This window comes from Akanthomyces muscarius, chromosome 5 (assembly GCF_028009165.1).
Source record: "Akanthomyces muscarius strain Ve6 chromosome 5, whole genome shotgun sequence".
Classification (NCBI taxonomy): Eukaryota; Fungi; Ascomycota; class Sordariomycetes; order Hypocreales; family Cordycipitaceae; genus Akanthomyces; species Akanthomyces muscarius.
The window spans coordinates 2,820,715-2,837,331 of record NC_079245.1 but is presented as its reverse complement, the minus strand read 5'-3'; the positions used below and the strand labels follow the sequence as shown (position 1 = coordinate 2,837,331).

The 16,617-nt window shown below is 56.8% G+C and overlaps 8 protein-coding genes across 9 annotated transcripts; 5 read left to right on the top strand and 3 right to left on the bottom strand.

Annotated features, from left to right (window-relative positions):
• Positions 1–1,649: 1,649 nt before the first annotated feature.
• LMH87_010259 (uncharacterized protein) lies at positions 1,650–4,198 on the top strand (the record flags this gene model as incomplete). Its single annotated transcript, XM_056197391.1, has 8 exons — positions 1,650–1,704; positions 2,072–2,087; positions 2,162–2,308; positions 2,607–2,671; positions 2,842–2,916; positions 3,721–3,758; positions 4,062–4,087; positions 4,150–4,198. 8 exons carry the CDS (start codon positions 1,650–1,652, stop codon positions 4,196–4,198), a joined length of 471 nt encoding a protein of 156 aa, XP_056054445.1.
• An 89-nt stretch (positions 4,199–4,287) lies between these two features.
• LMH87_010258 (uncharacterized protein) lies at positions 4,288–5,936 on the top strand (the record flags this gene model as incomplete). 2 transcript variants are annotated; one of them, XM_056197389.1, is made up of 5 exons in its annotated part: positions 4,288–4,547; positions 4,601–4,741; positions 4,989–5,255; positions 5,306–5,855; positions 5,928–5,936. In XM_056197389.1, the coding sequence occupies 5 exons, from the start codon at positions 4,288–4,290 to the stop codon at positions 5,934–5,936; spliced, it is 1,227 nt and encodes a 408-aa protein (XP_056054443.1). The 2 variants fall into 2 exon arrangements, with proteins under 2 accessions (XP_056054443.1, XP_056054444.1); XM_056197390.1 differs by lacking the exon at positions 5,928–5,936 and adding an exon at positions 5,923–5,925.
• Positions 5,937–7,702: 1,766 nt separating this feature from the next.
• Positions 7,703–8,384, bottom strand: LMH87_010257 (uncharacterized protein; the record flags this gene model as incomplete). Its single annotated transcript, XM_056197388.1, has 3 exons — positions 7,703–7,960; positions 8,078–8,181; positions 8,240–8,384. 3 exons carry the CDS (start codon positions 8,382–8,384, stop codon positions 7,703–7,705), a joined length of 507 nt encoding a protein of 168 aa, XP_056054442.1.
• A 545-nt stretch (positions 8,385–8,929) lies between these two features.
• Positions 8,930–9,772, top strand: LMH87_010256 (uncharacterized protein; the record flags this gene model as incomplete). The annotated part of the gene is made up of 1 exon (XM_056197387.1): positions 8,930–9,772. The coding sequence occupies one exon, from the start codon at positions 8,930–8,932 to the stop codon at positions 9,770–9,772; it is 843 nt and encodes a 280-aa protein (XP_056054441.1).
• Positions 9,773–10,171: 399 nt separating this feature from the next.
• LMH87_010255 (uncharacterized protein) lies at positions 10,172–10,478 on the bottom strand (the record flags this gene model as incomplete). The annotated part of the gene is made up of 2 exons (XM_056197386.1): positions 10,172–10,302; positions 10,370–10,478. The coding sequence occupies 2 exons, from the start codon at positions 10,476–10,478 to the stop codon at positions 10,172–10,174; spliced, it is 240 nt and encodes a 79-aa protein (XP_056054440.1).
• Positions 10,479–11,236: 758 nt separating this feature from the next.
• LMH87_010254 (uncharacterized protein) lies at positions 11,237–11,841 on the top strand (the record flags this gene model as incomplete). The annotated part of the gene is made up of 2 exons (XM_056197385.1): positions 11,237–11,663; positions 11,717–11,841. 2 exons carry the CDS (start codon positions 11,237–11,239, stop codon positions 11,839–11,841), a joined length of 552 nt encoding a protein of 183 aa, XP_056054439.1.
• A 695-nt stretch (positions 11,842–12,536) lies between these two features.
• Positions 12,537–13,771, bottom strand: LMH87_010253 (uncharacterized protein; the record flags this gene model as incomplete). Its single annotated transcript, XM_056197384.1, has 3 exons — positions 12,537–13,491; positions 13,573–13,631; positions 13,682–13,771. The coding sequence occupies 3 exons, from the start codon at positions 13,769–13,771 to the stop codon at positions 12,537–12,539; spliced, it is 1,104 nt and encodes a 367-aa protein (XP_056054438.1).
• Positions 13,772–15,718: 1,947 nt separating this feature from the next.
• On the top strand, positions 15,719–16,515 carry LMH87_010252 (uncharacterized protein; the record flags this gene model as incomplete). The annotated part of the gene is made up of 2 exons (XM_056197381.1): positions 15,719–15,969; positions 16,041–16,515. The coding sequence occupies 2 exons, from the start codon at positions 15,719–15,721 to the stop codon at positions 16,513–16,515; spliced, it is 726 nt and encodes a 241-aa protein (XP_056054437.1).
• Positions 16,516–16,617: the final 102 nt, after the last annotated feature.

The window sequence follows — 16,617 nt, the reverse complement described above, 5'->3', positions numbered from 1 at the left end:
AGAAAGCCGCGCGTGTCTCAGAATTCGAGGTGCTGGTAATGGTTCAGGCGTCAGTGTACAGCTTGTCAGGCCAGCGGCGGAAACTGCTGAAATTAACGAGTATTGATGCTCCAGTGACATTGTCACTGCTCAGGTAGCGAGAATTGGATCGGCTACAGCAGATGCGGACTGTGGCCGATAGGGCATGGCCGTGCAGTGTGAAGCTGCTCAGTACTGATAGGCCAAGAAGTGACTGTGAGGGAGAGCATGTGCCTGGCTGTATAGATGACTATCGGGTCAAGGTGGGTGCAAACTCTAAATGATGGTGGTGGGATGATTCGGATGGAGCCAAGGATTCATGCCGCTGCGCTTGGTTGCAACTTGCAACAGTCGAGGTGCAAATGGTTGCCTGATAATGGCCATCGGCGGATTGAGAAGTTTGGGGAGATGGAGGCAAGGGAGAGGTTGGTGCCTGGATGGCGTGCAGATGCAAAAAGTCACGTTGCTGGGAGAGGAGATGGTGGTGTCATGGGAAGATGGGGCTGCTAACAGGCGTGCATGGTGGTGTCACTACTGAAATGTTAAGACGCACGGAGGAGTCAGAGAGACCAGAGGTTGAAGCCTGTAAATTGCTCAAAGTGCACTGCAGGCAGCTTTGGAGCTGGCTGATCCACTAATGCAGCAGGGCGACTGCGCTGAACAGGGGCTGTCGGTTTGGCCCAGTCAGAGTGCCGAGCGGCGCCGACTCAATGCTGCTCCACAGAAAAGAACAGAGCGAGAGCAAGCCAGGTCGACGCCGAGAGAGCAAACGATGTTGAGTTGAATAACTACCAGTACATATCGATGTTATACATAACTTAGTATACGTAGTGTTTGTGACCTGGCCTGATTTCCTTCTATGTGCGGATTGGCGTAGGAATCGTGCAGTTGCTTGCTGAGACGGCCGTTCCGGGCCTTCCAGGCAATGTATTTTTCCTTTGCCTGGGCCCGCCCTGGACAGCTGCAGGAACCGGCCGCCCGAGGCTTGCTTGGGTTAGTTATTTGCAGGCCGCCGTGCGTGGCAATGACCGTGTTTCAGAGTCGCCATTGTTCCCTCGGCGGGTTGATGGCGAGAGCAAGAGATTGGCTGGTTGTTTATCAAGTGTGGCTTGCCCTGATACGAGCGTGCATATTTTGCATAATGTTGCCAGGAACCGCAAACGGAGCTGTCAGCAATGGCAGCCAATGTAGGCTGGTATTCGCAGTCGTACCAGCATCTACCAGTAATGTCAAGCCGGCACAGGAGGCCTGGATCCACTCCAACAGACGTGCACTAGCCGTTCCCGGACAGCTGTCCAAGGATGGCATTTACAGGCAGCACCGCTCAATGTCGCTCGTCCAAGTGCTTGCGAGTTGGCTGTCGAAATGGTACTTAATTCAGGTAGTTACTCATCCAGTTTGCCAACGTGCCATGGCCGAGCCCACATGCCGTCTTCCATGGCTGTTTTTAGTAGGCATTGATGGGGCACTACCCATACACCAACTGCATCTGGTTCGTGGTGGTTGCAAGGCAGTCGTGCCATCAGCATCAATAGGAGTACCATCCATCACTGCTCTGCCTGCCCGACTACTCAGTACACCCTCTGCACCGTAGTTATTGTACTGTTTGCACACGGCTTGCCTCCAGGTGCATGGTCAGGCCCAATTGCCTCGAGATACGCCAAACTCACGACTGTGTGCCTTCGGGTGCGCGCTCTCGGCTGCCCGCTTCTGGCTCGCCGGTGCTCTCCCCTCCTCTCTTGTTTTCCTCGCTGCATCGTGAACTGCTACGTGATTGGAATCGTTCTGCATTCGTCGCCTCTTATTTTTTCATTGTCTGCTCGCGCTGCCTGTTGCACACGTGCGTTGCGCTGCGCTGCTTCACATCTCAAATCTGCCTACCACCCTGTTGTCGCACCGCAGAAGCCCGATCCACAGCCTGGCTTGCACCTCCGTTGCGGCTCTTGCGGTACAGCCTTTTCCAGCGAAACATCCATTCGGTGATTCGCCTAACGAGCACGCACGAATCTACGATTTCGCAAACGAAACGGCTGGTTTTACTGCATTTCTTCAGACGCCTGTCTCGGCCCGTACGTTGTGCCCCGTCGCCGTCTCGGGCTCCCGCCGCGTCTGCGACATGTTATTCTGATGCGAATAGGACCAGACACCTTTGCCTGCTTTGCTCGGTTGCTTGGCTGCTTGGCTGCCACCTGCTCCTGCCTAGCCGATCTTCGATCCCTTGCTCCTGTCCAGCCCGACAAAAGCAAGACACACTGCCCCGGTCGATCCTGGTGGATAACAGCTGCACGAGGTAAGAAGCATCTCCCAGGCATCCAGCAGAGGCTCTGGTCAGCCCGGCCGTCCAGAGCTCTCAGTGGCTGAGGCCTCAGTGGGTTCCGCTGGGCTTGCAGCGCCATTTTAGTACTCTCGACCACTGTCGTCGCTGCTCTCAGCCACTGCGAGCTACTGCGACCACCGTCTCCAGCGCTCTCTGCCCGCTGGCGGAGCACTGTGCCCGTCCCCGCCGGACCCAGCATAAGCCTCTGCTGGGCCATTTTTCGCTCTTTGTTCCACTCATGGCAACTGGGCCACTGCTAAACACGGTCTAGCCTTGCACCACTTTGCGCCCTGTCCTCCTCTTGCTCGTTCGCCAGCTGCAGCCGCAAGCGTACCAGTACCACTCTACCAGTGCCAGTACCCAGTACCAGTACCCAGTACCAGGAGGTACGCTGCACCACCCGCGGAAACCAAGGGAAAAAGTTTCCTCAGCTACCTAAATCGCTTCCTCGCGCGGCCGTCCTTCTTTTCCCTTCCACATCTTTTCCTTCCCCCTCCTCCGTCAAGGCTACTGCGAGTTTTCCCTTGTGCGTGTTTCGGATATTGTCAAGAGATTTACGGTTGTTTTGCGGGCGCTTAAAAGTAAGTTTTTCAACAATTCGATCCCCCCTTTTGCGCCTTTTGTTCTGCTCTGGTGTCCTGCTTGCTGGTGTGCGCTTGGGTGGCTCCATGGCGCGCCTCGAAAACTCTACCTGCCTACCCCTCAGCGAATCGCGACATGGCCGACACGCCGCGAAAAATGGCTTGCCTACTCGACTGCAGCTTCGAAAAAGCACCTCGACGATGCCAAACCTACTTTACAATCGACGGATTCGATGAATTCGGTTCATACCCCGATGGCTCTGCTGCTCCCTAGCTCCCGATGCGTGGATGACTGACTACGCTGGATGACGTGGCTGTGCCCGACCTCTGCCCAGCTACCCGTCGTCGCAACAAGCAATCGCAATGCTTTGGACGGCAATTGGCCAGCTGTAGAGGCTTTCTTTGCTCGCTGATCGTCGGCTCTCTACTTCTGCGTCTACGACGATTGCGCACAACGGCGCATTGTCCACGATAATGCCCGTGTCGCAAAGCCCTCGGCTGTTTTCGTCCATCAATCCCCGGCCGCGCCGGATGTTGGGGTCCAGCGCACGCAGCCATGGAACCCATCAAAGGAACCAAGTGACGGCAATTTCCTCTATTTTCGCACCAGCCAGGCATGCTCTTTTTGTCGCTGCTTGTTGCTGCCGGAACCCCGTCGGCCCCATACTCGTCGGGCCCCCCTTTGACCCGCGCCTCAGCGTACCCGTCAGCCGCGACGGACCACACACCCGAGCTCACACAAGCAAACGAACGACAAACAAAAGGGCCAAGCCACAACCTCCAGTACTAATTTTTACTTTCTAGGTTCTCGTCATTTCGTCATCGTCCAACTGTTTTACCACGTTCGTTGCGAATTTTCGGTAGAACTTACGTCTGCATTTTTGGGATTTTGGTCGGAACCTGCTTCTGTCACTCTCTCCCTTAATTCCGCGTCTTGAAGAGCAATTTGCTTCCTCGATTTCCGCTCGGCGTCGCGGTTTCCTTACCAGCACTCTCTGTACGACCATCCTGTCAGTGTCGCGGCTTTTCGGTCCGGATACAAGCTGTCTCGATCCCACGCCCATTACGACTTGTTTATCGCCTCAAGAGTTTACGACCCTCTGCGTGTACAATTCTCGTCAACCTTTGTCGACCAATCTGCATAGTTCAGATTTTCGGCAGCTATTTTCTTGTACGCTGCCTCCGACTGCTTCCTGCTCTCCTCTGCCAGACCAGCCAGCTAACAGACGCCAGATCACTCGCTCACTCAGCAATTTTGAAACCCTTTGACATTCTTACTTGATCAGTGTGTAACCTTTCTTCCCACTTTGACCTCCTTTCCCCCTTGCCGCATCCGAACCCTGTTCAGCAGTACTGACTCGCCAGACTATCATGGAGCTTGATCCTTCTTTCCGCGCTGCTTCCGCCAACGGAGGCCCCTCCAACGGCCAGATGTCTTTCGCCAACGGCACTCCCCCTTCCGGTGACATGTCTGCCCCTCCTCCCACCGGCTCTTCTCAGGACCAGGCCAAGACCACCCTGTGGATGGGTGAGCTCGAGCCTTGGATGGACGAGAACTTCATCAAGGGTGTCTTCCTTTCCGCCGCTGGTGAGGGAGTCAACGTCAAGGTGATTCGCGACAAGAACTCTGGGTATGCATGCAACTCCCCCCTGCACTACAGCCAAATCATCGCTAACAAGTTAGCAATGCGGGATACTGCTTCGTGGAGTTCCAGACTGCCGACGCTGCTACCAAGGCCCTCGGCCTTAACGGCAACCCCGTCCCGAACAGCTCTCGCCAGTTCAAGCTCAATTGGGCTTCCGGCGGTGGATTGGTGGACCGCAGGTACGTACAATTCTATTCTTATACATTCAATGACATTCGCCGCGGCGGTGTCCGTTGCGCCCGAGGTCATGCAGTCACGCTCAATGCATTGGTGCCCCACTTTGGGTCTCTATTGTCACCTACGCCTTCACTCTGATGCATGCTTTGTGACTCTTGGTCAGGCCCAGAATGCTCCGTTTGCCACATACATCACCACATTCACACTTTCATGCAATTCCCTCTGAACGATGCTAACGTCTTGTAAAAGAGACGATCGTGGCCCCGAGTATAGCATCTTCGTCGGCGACCTCGGCCCCGAAGTCAACGAATATGTCTTGGTCTCGCTCTTCCAGGCTCGTTTCCCCTCCTGCAAGTCTGCTAAGATCATGACGGATGCCATGTCGGGCCAGAGCCGCGGCTACGGCTTTGTCCGCTTCTCCGACGAGAATGACCAGCAGCGGGCCCTCGTCGAGATGCAAGGTGTCTACTGTGGAAACCGACCCATGCGCATCTCTACTGCTACCCCTAAGAACCGGTAGGCCCTGATTCCAACTGATCATGCAATGTCGAGGCTAACTTGCGCAGCGGTAACCACGGCTTCGGACACGGCCACCACGGCGGCCCCATGATGGGCGGCGGCATGCCTCAGCAGCCCATGTGGAACGGCATGCAGGGTGGCTTCGCCTACGGCGGCTACAACCCGGCTACGCAGATGAACCAGTTCACCGACCCGAACAACACGACCGTCTTTGTCGGTGGCCTCTCCGGCTACGTCACCGAGGACGAGCTCCGCTCCTTTTTCCAGGGATTTGGTGAAATCACCTACGTCAAGATTCCTCCTGGCAAGGGCTGCGGCTTTGTACAGTTTGTCCACCGCCATGCTGCTGAGATGGCCATCAACCAGATGCAGGGCTACCCCATTGGAAACTCGCGCGTCCGCCTGAGCTGGGGCCGCTCGCAGAACAACTCCGGCGTTGGTACCCCCTACCGCCCTGCTCCTCCTCCTCCTCACTACATGGGAATGCCTAGCCACGGTGGTCCTGGTCCTTACGGACCTCAGCACTTTGGCGGTCCTGCTCCCGGTCAGGGTCCTGCCGGTCCTGCCGGCCCCCCTGGACCTGCTGGCCCTCCCCAGGTAAATGGAACCGAGTAACAAAGCTGGCACACTCTATGAGACAAGGCTAACCACGTGCGTTTGCCAGTAAAGAACTTTTAAAATCCGCAACTCGATGACGGCAAGACTTGAATAGCTAGCTGCGACGGGAGCATCACCTCTGTTACAAAAAGCTACGTTGTGGAATTCGGCTCACATGATGTTGTGCGTTTGTTTGTCTTTTCTTGGCAGCTTTCCCCTGGAATCCGTTTTTATTCTGTGTGCCTGGGGGGAATTGTTTTTCGGGGCGTTGGACTGAAATCAACAGACGTGCCGCCCAAGCCTTTGGGAGGTAGTCTCTTTGTCTTGTGTTTTCTACAGGGCTCTTCTTTTGGTCACGTTTGCTATTTGCGCGCTTGACACGACGACACCATGCCACTCGATTATTTTCTTGAGTCTTTCGAATCACGAATTGGCGTTGCGATTTGCGTACGTTCGGGGGGAAAGGGTTTTGCCATCAAGTCACATTTTCTCACATTGATTGCTGCTGCTTTCTAAAGCTTATCTGTATTTCCTTTGTCTATTTGCTCTATATTACCAGAACGAATCATGGTTCTTAACCCTTGTGTCTGTTATGTTGTGCTCGTGTTGTCTGAAATCTGTAGATGTGCCTCTAGATAGTCCGGTATAGGAAACATAGGAAACCGACAGACGACGCGGCCGCACGGCATCGATGCGGCTGTGGTCTGACTGTGCTGGCCAGATGGCGTTCGTCCCACACTGCTATGCATTGACATGGGCAACACTCAAGATTGCAAATGGCTTATCCTTATCCCACCCCATACCTCCTGTCAAGTCTGCGTAGCCTTTCGAAAGAGCCCCCCCTTGGCGTCTACAAACAACGCAATAGAATGATAATCGGCGTCATATTTGGCTTCAGCTCATGTCTGTCCTGGACTCATTCAGGAACATTATGACCCTTGTCGAGCCTCTCGACATGTGCATTCTCTTCTCTCAATACAGAATTTGCTCGGCACCTCGCGGCCAGCCAGCCAGCCAGCTAGCGACAGCGAGGGCGATAGCTGCGGTCAAGCGTAAATAATGCAAAATTATATCGGCAATATCCTCGTGTCGGCTCGATGAACGATATGATGACGGCATCCTCAGCCCAACCCGTGCTGGCGAGACGTTGAGAATGCGCGTGTGCGTCACCGCGCAAGATTCTGCTACAAATCCGCATCACGCAGCACCCCGCCACCGTCGTAGATAGAATGGCCGGGTGGACAAGAATGTAGCTACAGATTACCGAATAGTGAGCTTCTTTTTCTTCGGTTTTTCTCTCCTACTTTGTCTGCCCACTCTCTTTTCAATGGGCTCCAGTATTACTGTACGGTGGCCAGAGTCCGGACCAGCGAGCGTGCAGCAGATCGCGGTGCTGCTCTATAGCATACAGGACTACATGCAAAACTGCCAATAATTGCTTCGGGCTGCGAGCTGCCGTCACGCAATGCTTTGAGGCCCGCCGATCTTTGGGCCCAAGTCTGGGCTCTAGGTACCTTCGTGACGTTGTCCTCTTTTGATAGAATGGTTTCTCATCACAGAAATTCTCAAGAATAATCATCTTTTACTTTTCTAGTTCCGAAGTCTCTTCCACCATCTTCTTCAGCGCCTCCAAGGTTGGCCGGTCACCCGGCTCCTCCTGCTTGCACGCGTTGACGATGCGCTGTAGTGGGCGCGGCACCGGCCACTCGACCTGCACGGTGCGTGACTGCCGCGTTAGCATAGACGAATGATTGAATGAGGCACCCAATGTCGTAAACCTTCGACTTTTCCGTCTGGGCACCGTCGAGCGTATCCTCTAGGCGGAGCTCTGGTGCGCAGCGCTGGCCCTAGCGGCCCTCAAGTTCACACGGGAACAGCGTCTGCCCACCGTAGGCAAACAGGATGTTGTCTACTTGGATGTCGCGGTGGGCGGTGCCGAGCGCGTGAAGAGCCCCAAGACCGTCAATCAGGTGCAGAAGCCACTTCTTCCAGACGGTCACGGATGCGAAGCGGTGCAGCACGGGGTGGCGCGGCAGCAGCCTGGCAAAGACGAGGTTGCCGCTGTCGGCGGACCGCCCAAGCAGTCGGGTGAGACGCGGTGTCAGCTGCGGCCCTGACAGTGGAGATGGTTCTCAATCTCGCTCCTGTACTTGGGCCGCTTGTTCGAGTAACGCGCCAGAGTGACCGTCATCGCGGAGAGCTTTCGCCAGCAGGTCGCTTACATCTTGGTCATCGGGCGGGTGGACGCGCGGCGACGGGGCCGCGGCCAGGGGACGAATTTGATCGCCTTTGATTTTAAAGTGCTCAGCTAGGTTGGGCAGCTCTTCTTGAGCCGAAGGATGTCACCCGACAACGCGCCCAGCATATCGTAGAGTCGCACATACTTGCGCGAGTGATGTCGTTCTGGTGCTGCGTCAAAAGACCCGTCTTCGAACCAGAGCGACTCGACCCGACGGCCATTGACGCTTTCCAACTGAACGTCCGAGGCCAATCTCCCAGAGGGTGACTGAATTTGGAGCGCGCCTTCATCACGTGGTACTCGGATCGAAGCCGCAAAACAGTGCCGTGGAAGGATTCGCCGGGACGTGAGGTAGGTCCATTTTCTTTTGACCAAGATGACAATGAAGAATGCGATTGAGAACCGGCCGGACTCAAACAACACATTACCCAACCGCTACCCCAACGTTATGCCGTGACATCGCGTTACAGAGGACAGACATGATTGACCGCCCACGTGATGAATTGGACAAGCGGACGTGGTGAATTCTCCGGACGCTGCACAGGTACAGTGGCACAGTCGTTTGGTCAGTCGTGCTCACAAACATGTTACAAGGGCTATTTTGTCGTGTCGCGATGCACAAAGTAGGTGGTATGAATGCTGGGGGCTTACTCATGGACCTTGCCACCTCATATGCAGATGCAGCGGAGAATCCGAGACCTCTCGCAAAAGGAAAAAAAGGCTCTGAACAAGTGTCCATCGGGCCAGTCTAAAATGGCAAAGCTGCACTCCACATGGGCCCCAGGAACAAGTGGCCGATATAACTTGGCAGGAGGAAATATTGCCCGTGGTGGTGATGTTTCCTTCTTTAAAAAACATAAATCCCCCGCTCCCCTCACAGCCAGCCAATTTTTCTCCTTCCCTCTCCGCGCGCAGCTCGCAAGCCACCACATCTCAAACAGCCCAGATCGGGGAACCACTAACGTTAGCGTCGTCAATCGCACATTCACACAACGTCGCCGGAATAAAAACCATGGGCAATCCCAACTTTTCCATCAAGCCCAGTCAGGAGGGCGACATGCCGCGCTGCGCCGAAATCATGAGCACGGCCTTTTCGTCGGAAGGCATCGGCCCTCTCATCTTTGGCCCGCACGACGCCGCGTCCTGGGCTAAGACGGCCGCCGTGCACTGGCGCGCGCACACCGAGCATGTCAGCGCCTTCCCCTCGTGCCCGTTTGCCATCAAGTGCGTGCACACCGACCCGGACTCGGGCGAGGAGACCATTGTCGCGACGGCCGAGTGGGCGATTTACGACCGGGAGCGCACGGCGGAGGAATGGGTCGTGGACCCGTACACGAACCGCTGCGAGTACGTGGAGCCAGAGGCCGACCGGGAGCAGGCGATGGCGATCCTGGGACCCGTGGTGGCGACGCGGCAGAACTTTGTCAAGGGCCGCAGGTACGGGCTGCTGACGTTCATGGCGGTCGACCCGGCGTGGCGGCGGCAGGGCGCGGCGACGGCGTGCGTGCGCTGGGGCATGGAGCGGTGCAGAGAGCTGGGCATCCCGGCGTACCTGGAGGCGACGGAGGCGGGCATGAAGACGTACGCGAGCATGGGCTGGGAGAGGGTCGAGCTGGGGAGCGCGGCGTATCCCCCGATGATGTGGTGGCCGGAGGGCGTGGAACGGTGGACGGAGTAAGAGAGGGGGATGCTGTTGTTATGATTTAGGGCTACGCGTATAGCATGGAGAACAGCGTCAAAATTGAACGTGATTTTTAGATGGTTTTTTTAGAGGTGTCAGGACTTGTCCGAAGACGAACGATGGAAGAGATTTCGAGAAGATATTTGCGGGATGCTATATTTCCGACGGGTCTATTGCCGCGGGCATCAAATAGAGAATAAACCGCTTGACATTTGCTGAAGAGGCCAATTGCATTTCGTTCTTGCAAGTCTCCCCTATTAGGCATCGCGAGTCTCGTTCAGCTGCGGTAGACACTCCTGGCGCTTACCCTCTTGATGACGATTCAGCCGGATCGACTTTACCGGCCTACCTTTTGGCAAAACGCCGAGTTCCCGTGGCCGCGCAGCACAGCTGCTGTTATTGGCTCCGTCCGTCGACAGCCTCGTTCTTAGCGCAACAGCCAGGCTTGGCTAGAGGAGGCGCGCCAGGGCAAAACGAACGCCGCCGGCATCGGCCGGACATGGGAGGAAAGCTTGCAAGGTTGTATTCTTTGGCCTTGTCTGTGAGGTTGCTGCGCAGTATAACGAATGAACTCATTTGACTGGGATAGCGTACCCTCGATGCTGGTGGTGGAGTCGTCTGCCTGCATCGAGCATTGGCATTCGCCGCCAGCCTTGCTCGTGCAGACTAGGCTGCCGGTGCGTTCCAAATTCGTATCTTCCATTGGCAGCAGACGGACCAACCATAGCCGTGTTGCGTGCATTGGACGGGTGATTTGACCGTTGGATAGCCTGGATCACGTAGCACCAGGGATGGTCTTGTTGGACGAGAGACAAACGGGCAGGCAGAGCGGCCCCGCTATGAACCACTCGCTTATTATGGCGGGCCCCACGCAGGGATGCAGTGAAGGGGGCGCGCAAAAGAGTCACCTTTGTTGGTACCAACGCGCCGCCGCCCAACTGCGAGGAGGCGCCGCTTGCGCCGAGGTCAAGGCGCAGTAGATTGCCGACTAGGCAGCCGGTCCCCCCTGGGTGGAGATGCTGTTGGTAGTTGGTTCAATTTCGTTTTTTTCTTCTTCTTCACGCTTGAGGAGTGCTTGGTAGACGTGCTACTATCCAGGAGCTCGGTAGAGATGTTGTCCAACAAGAGCCAAAGGGGCGGCGACCTGGCGCAACTTCGCTTCTACGAGGCGCAAGCAATTCCAGCAGCGAATTGGCCCTTGCTCCCTTGCAAGTTTCTGCCACATTCTGCCAAGAAAACAATGTGACTCGGGCTTCGCCAGGCAAGCGCCCCCACCCGCGGGCGTAGATTGGCCGTGCAGAGAGATGGCTGCATCACCCACCAACAACCGTTCCGCCAGGGCCGCGCTGCCTAGCAAAGGATCCCCATGCTGGACCCCGTCTGAACCGCTTGATTCGCCGCAGCTGGTCATGATGCCAGAGTCGGATTAGCGTTGGCGTCTGGGGGCCTGGCTGGTGACCTATGTTGGGTGAGGTGATGTTGGTAGCTAACCAAGTGTTGGCAGCTAGGCAGGAGGAGGAGGAGGAGGAGGAGGAGGAGCAAGATGAGGACAATGGGCTGGGCTACCTACCAACGCAGCTTTGTATAAGAAAGGCTGAGAATCCTGTCCCTCGATACTCGATTCATCATCAAGCCAGCCCAATCTTTCCATCTGAGTCTATTACTTTGCCAGAATACTTGCATACATTTTTACTACTTGATACACAATACACAATACACATACACGAAACACCCGCACCCGCATACTTTACAAACATGCTCATGTCTTCGCTCGCCTCCATCCAAGCCGCCGGCATCTACACGCCGGAGACGGTGCCCATCGAAAAGACGTACGGCCTGCCCGCCGAGGCCAAGCAGGACACTGCCGCGGCGTCCGGCGCGACGAGCAGTGAGTCGAGCCCGCCCAGCGACGCGAGCCGCTCGGTGACACGGAGTCCCTAGACAATGATGAGCCCTCGAGCCCGCCGCCGCCGCCGCCCGAGGCCGAGGAAGACGCACCGTCGGGCAAGCCGTCGTCGAGCAAACAAACAAGTGCCGCCAGCGGCGGAGAGAAGAAGTCGGCGTGAGCTCGTTGATGTTTCGAGTCGATCCGGGGAGCGTATATATTATACTCGATGCGGATGTTGGCAAGGAAAAAAGGAGGACTGTTCCAGATCACAGCATGGAAACTGGGCCTTGCAGAGGGGAAGAGACGGGCCAGAATGCTTCGAGGCTGAAGGAGGCGAGAACTTGGCTGGCAGTCAGGTAAGAGCACAGAGCAGAGACTTGTTAGAGAGTATACCGCAGGTAGAACTTTCATAGCAGCGACTACATGAATACAGCAACCCTCATCCCACCGTGGGAGACAGTAGAAACGTTTAATCCCGACTGCAAAATGACTGTGCAACGTGAGAAGAGAACCGGTAAGCCACAGAATCGGAAATGGATCCTCGTTCGGTCAGGTTTGCTACACCTGGCGGATCGGCGCACGGCCAAATCGGTGGCAAATCGTGGGGTATATGCTGATCCGAGACACTACAGACGTTATACAACACAGGTCGCTGATGAAATGGCCATGTTTAAAAGTGTGTATTGCTGCGTATTAACCCAGCACCGCAAGACGGCCCAAAACGCCAAAGCAGTTGATGTCTTTTTGTTTCCAAGAGTCCAATCTTTTGAGATGTATATATATATGGTATAGAAATCGCTGAATCGTTTCACATTCTTCTTTTTGTAGTTTTCCCTTTTCCCTTTTGACACAACGCTATCCCCCAACATTTCTCTACCAGCCACGGCCGGCCAGCTTCTCCTCGGGCTTCATGCTGTCGCAGTTGATGCCGACCATGGCCTCGCCGAGGCCGGTGCTGCACTCGGCCAGGACGCCAGCGTCCTTGTAGTGGGTGGTGGCGCGGACGATGGCCTTGGCGCGCTTGGCCGGGTCGCCGCTCTTGAAGATGCCGGAGCCGACAAAGACGCCGTCGCAGCCGAGCTGCATCATGAGGGCGGCGTCGGCCGGGGTGGCGACACCGCCGGCGGCAAAGTTGACGACGGGCAGGCGGCCCTGCTCGGCCGTCTGGCGCAGCAGCTCGGCGTCGACCTCGAGCTTGCGGGCGAGCTCGCGGATGCGGATGATGCCGCCCTCGGCGAGCGCGGCCTTGGCCTCGGCGATCTGGCGGTTGACCGTCTTCATGTGGCGGACGGCCTCGACGACGTCGCCGGTGCCGGCCTCGCCCTTTGTGCGGATCATGGCGGCGCCCTCGGCGATGCGGCGCAGGGCCTCGCCGAGGTTGCGGCAGCCGCAGACAAAGGGCGCCTTGAAGGGGGACTTTTCGACGTGGTACTCGTCGTCGGCCGGGGTGAGCACCTCGGACTCGTCAATGTAGTCGACGCCGAGGGCTTCGAGGATCTGGCACTCGACAAAGTGGCCGATGCGGGCCTTGGCCATGACGGGGATGGTGACGGCGGCCTGGATCTCCTTGATGACGGCCGGGTCCGACATGCGGGCGACGCCGCCGTCCTTGCGGATGTCGGCGGGCACGCGCTCCAGGGCCATGACGGCGCAGGCGCCGGCCTCCTCGGCGATGCGGGCCTGCTCGGCATTGGTCACGTCCATGATGACGCCGCCCTTGAGCATCTGGGCGAGGCCGGCCTTGACGGCAAAGGAGGAGGAGGCAGAGGCGGACGAGCCATTGCCGTTGGCAGCGGGGGTTTCGGAAGTCATTGTGAGGGCTGTGTGTCTGGTGGTGTAGATGTTAGTGGGATAGGGTGGTGGTGGCGAGAAGCAGCAAGGCCGCGGGGAAGACAGAAGGCAAGCTTACAGCTCAATTGGAGATGAGATGCAGGATGGGGAAGAATGTAAAGAGTTGGAAAAGAAAATCTGGGGGCGGCGGCGTGGAGCTAATAAGGATGCTGAGCTCTTTGTCGGACCTGAGTCAAGATGGCGGCGGACGGAGTAGTGACGAGAGAGAAGAAGAGTGTAGCGAGCATCGGAGAGTCGCGGATGGGCGCGGACGACATTTTGTGTGGCAGCAGGAGAGCGACTTTTTTTTTCCCTTTGCCTCTTCTGCCCCTCCTTGGCGCTACTTTTAAGCCTACGCTAGCCCACTGTATGAGGGGCAGCAGCAGAGGGGGAGGGGCAAATGTGTGTTTACAGCGGAGGAAGAGCCGAGTTACAGTGGGCTCTGTAGCAGGGCCGCCACGATGCAGACTACAGGCCTCTGCAGTGAGCATCTGGCCACCAAGGTTCGCGATTCGCTGGGTGGCCGAGGCGACAAAACAAGTGAAACAGGACAAAAGGGATATCATTTCTTGAGAGCACTAGTTTGACGAGTAGTACCGTCCACGGCATCAAACACGGCGTCGGCAAGAAAATGAACAAACCTCAGCTTGGCAGCGGACAAGTACCGCAACCAACGCACGTAAGTAATTTAGTCACAGCAGCAGCACCTGCAGCTAGCTTTGCAGGGTCCGGTCTCAGGCTTAGCGCCCGCAGCGGACTGGCTTCTTTTGGTCGCATGCAGCTGCAGGCAAGATTTCCGCCTGCAGGCCGCCGCCGCCGCTGCTTTGGAACTTCTTTCTTTGGCCTTCGCAGTGAATTCCACAACTCGATAATCGAGATACCGACAGCTCGGTCTCACGGATCGCTTCGAATGGTTACCATTGCCACCGCAATCTCCCCGAGAGACTGGATACGACGACAGCAAGCAAAGCCCCGTCTTGCATGACAGGTCAGGATGGACTCGCTTCAGAATGTTCTTTTTTCGAGAGGGCGTACGGAACGGACACCCCACAAGGAAGCACGAGCCGAAAGACTGCGATCGAGTCCTGTTCCGTGGCACCCGTCGTGCACCCTAATTCATTGCCAAGATTCCGTCAGAATGCCATATTCCCATGCTCGTCTTACTACATAGGCGCGTTGCCGATGCTCGAACCGCAGCAGCGGCGATGCAGGGAGCATCTAGTTTACACACTCTCTCGACAACTACTACCACACGTGCCACTACAAAGATGCCCGTTCAGCATCTGCACACATCACCATTGCAGTAGCACACCCCCAGCCCAGCCCAGCCACTAGGTTAGTTAGTCAGCCTTGCACACTAAAACCCATCAGCACCACCATCAACACCAGCCCACATCGTACATCCACGAGTCAAAAGCAGCACTCGAACAATGATCACGAAGCGGACATGCTTGTTTGCGGTTGTTCAAGTGACCGCATGTACGCCCTATTGACGACACTCCGCCGTGTGCACTCCGTATGCATACTACCATGTCGACCTGCAACTCGGTCGTGTGCTCTCCGAGAGTCCGGGCATCGCCGTTTGGTCGTTCGACTCATAATTTGTCACACTGAGTCGCGCGGAGGGGCATCGTAAAGACCCCAAAGGCTAGCAACCCTAGCAGCAGCCGTCCTGCCGCTCAGCCAGATTCGGGGCCTCTCCCTCTCTCCACCGTTGCACACACCAGTGACCATTCCGTTACGTACAGGCGCAGAGAACCGACCACGTCAAGTAAAACTACTAGAGACCTGCAACCCGTCGAAGAAATACGGTGTCGAGTAATGATGCCGTCAGCTATGCCAGTACCTTTTTTAGTGTTTTTTCTGCTTCTTTCATTTCAATGCTACGGTGCGGCTGCATCACACAGAAAGCCACCGTCAGGCGACAGCTCGCCCTGCAAGGTACCACGCCAGCGGTTCGACAGCGCTGGTAGTACTTTAATCAGTGGCGCTACAAGGGTGTCCGAAGGCGGAGCTCCACTAAAAAAAAAGGTCTTGACCCCTCCAAGGCCGGGGCAACTTTTATTAATGATCCAAAGCCCGGCTTGAGCCGATGCGGTCGACGGCATACTAGAATCAACTGTCTGTGTACGCATTTGACTCCTACTCCAAGCTTTCTTCTGTTTTATTGCCACTTTTGTGTTTTTCCTTTTCGAAATTGTCGCTCAGCGCCCTTGACTTTCGCGATGCAGCCCACCACCACCACCGTCGGCGTCCTCGCTCTCCAGGGCGGCTTCGCCGAGCACGTCGCCCTCGTCCGCAAGGCCGCCGCCCAGCTCGCCGACGCATTCCCGACCGCCATCGAGGCCATCGAGGTGCGCACCCCGGACGAGCTGGCCCACTGCGACGCCCTCATCATCCCCGGCGGCGAGAGCACCACCATTTCCTTTGTCGCCGCCCAGTCCGGCCTCCTCGAGCCTCTGCGCCAGTTTGTCAAGTACGTGACGCCCTCTCCCGCCACCTCGACATCCTCGTCCTCCCGGCGCGAGATGCTAACTTTTTGTTCAGGGTCCTCAAGAAGCCCACGTGGGGCACCTGCGCCGGCCTCATCCTCCTCTCCGAACAGGCCAACGCCACCAAAAAGGGCGGCCAGGAGCTCATCGGCGGCCTCGACGTCCGCGTCCACCGCAACCACTTCGGCCGCCAGATTGAGAGCTTCATCGCGCCCCTCGACCTGCCCTTCCTGCCCGACGCCAAGACCAAGCCCTTTGACGGCGTCTTCATCCGCGCCCCCGTCGTCGAAGAGGTCCTCTCCGCGGCGACTAAGCAGACCTCGGGCGTCACCGTCGTAGCGACCCTCCCCGACCGCGTCAACAAGGCCAAGCCGAAGACGGTCGTCTCCGAGGCCAACGTCAAGGACAATGCGGGCGACATTATCGCGGTGCGCCAGGGCAACGTGCTGGGCACGAGCTTCCACCCCGAGCTGACGCCGGACGCGAGAATGCACGCCTGGTTCCTGCAAGAGTTTGTGCAGCCGAAATGAAGGCCATGAGAAGACGATGACAGTACAATAAATGCACGGGGTATAGAAACATGGTGACAACACGTCACAGTCACGGCGTCAAGGGTTTCTTCTTGGATGGGA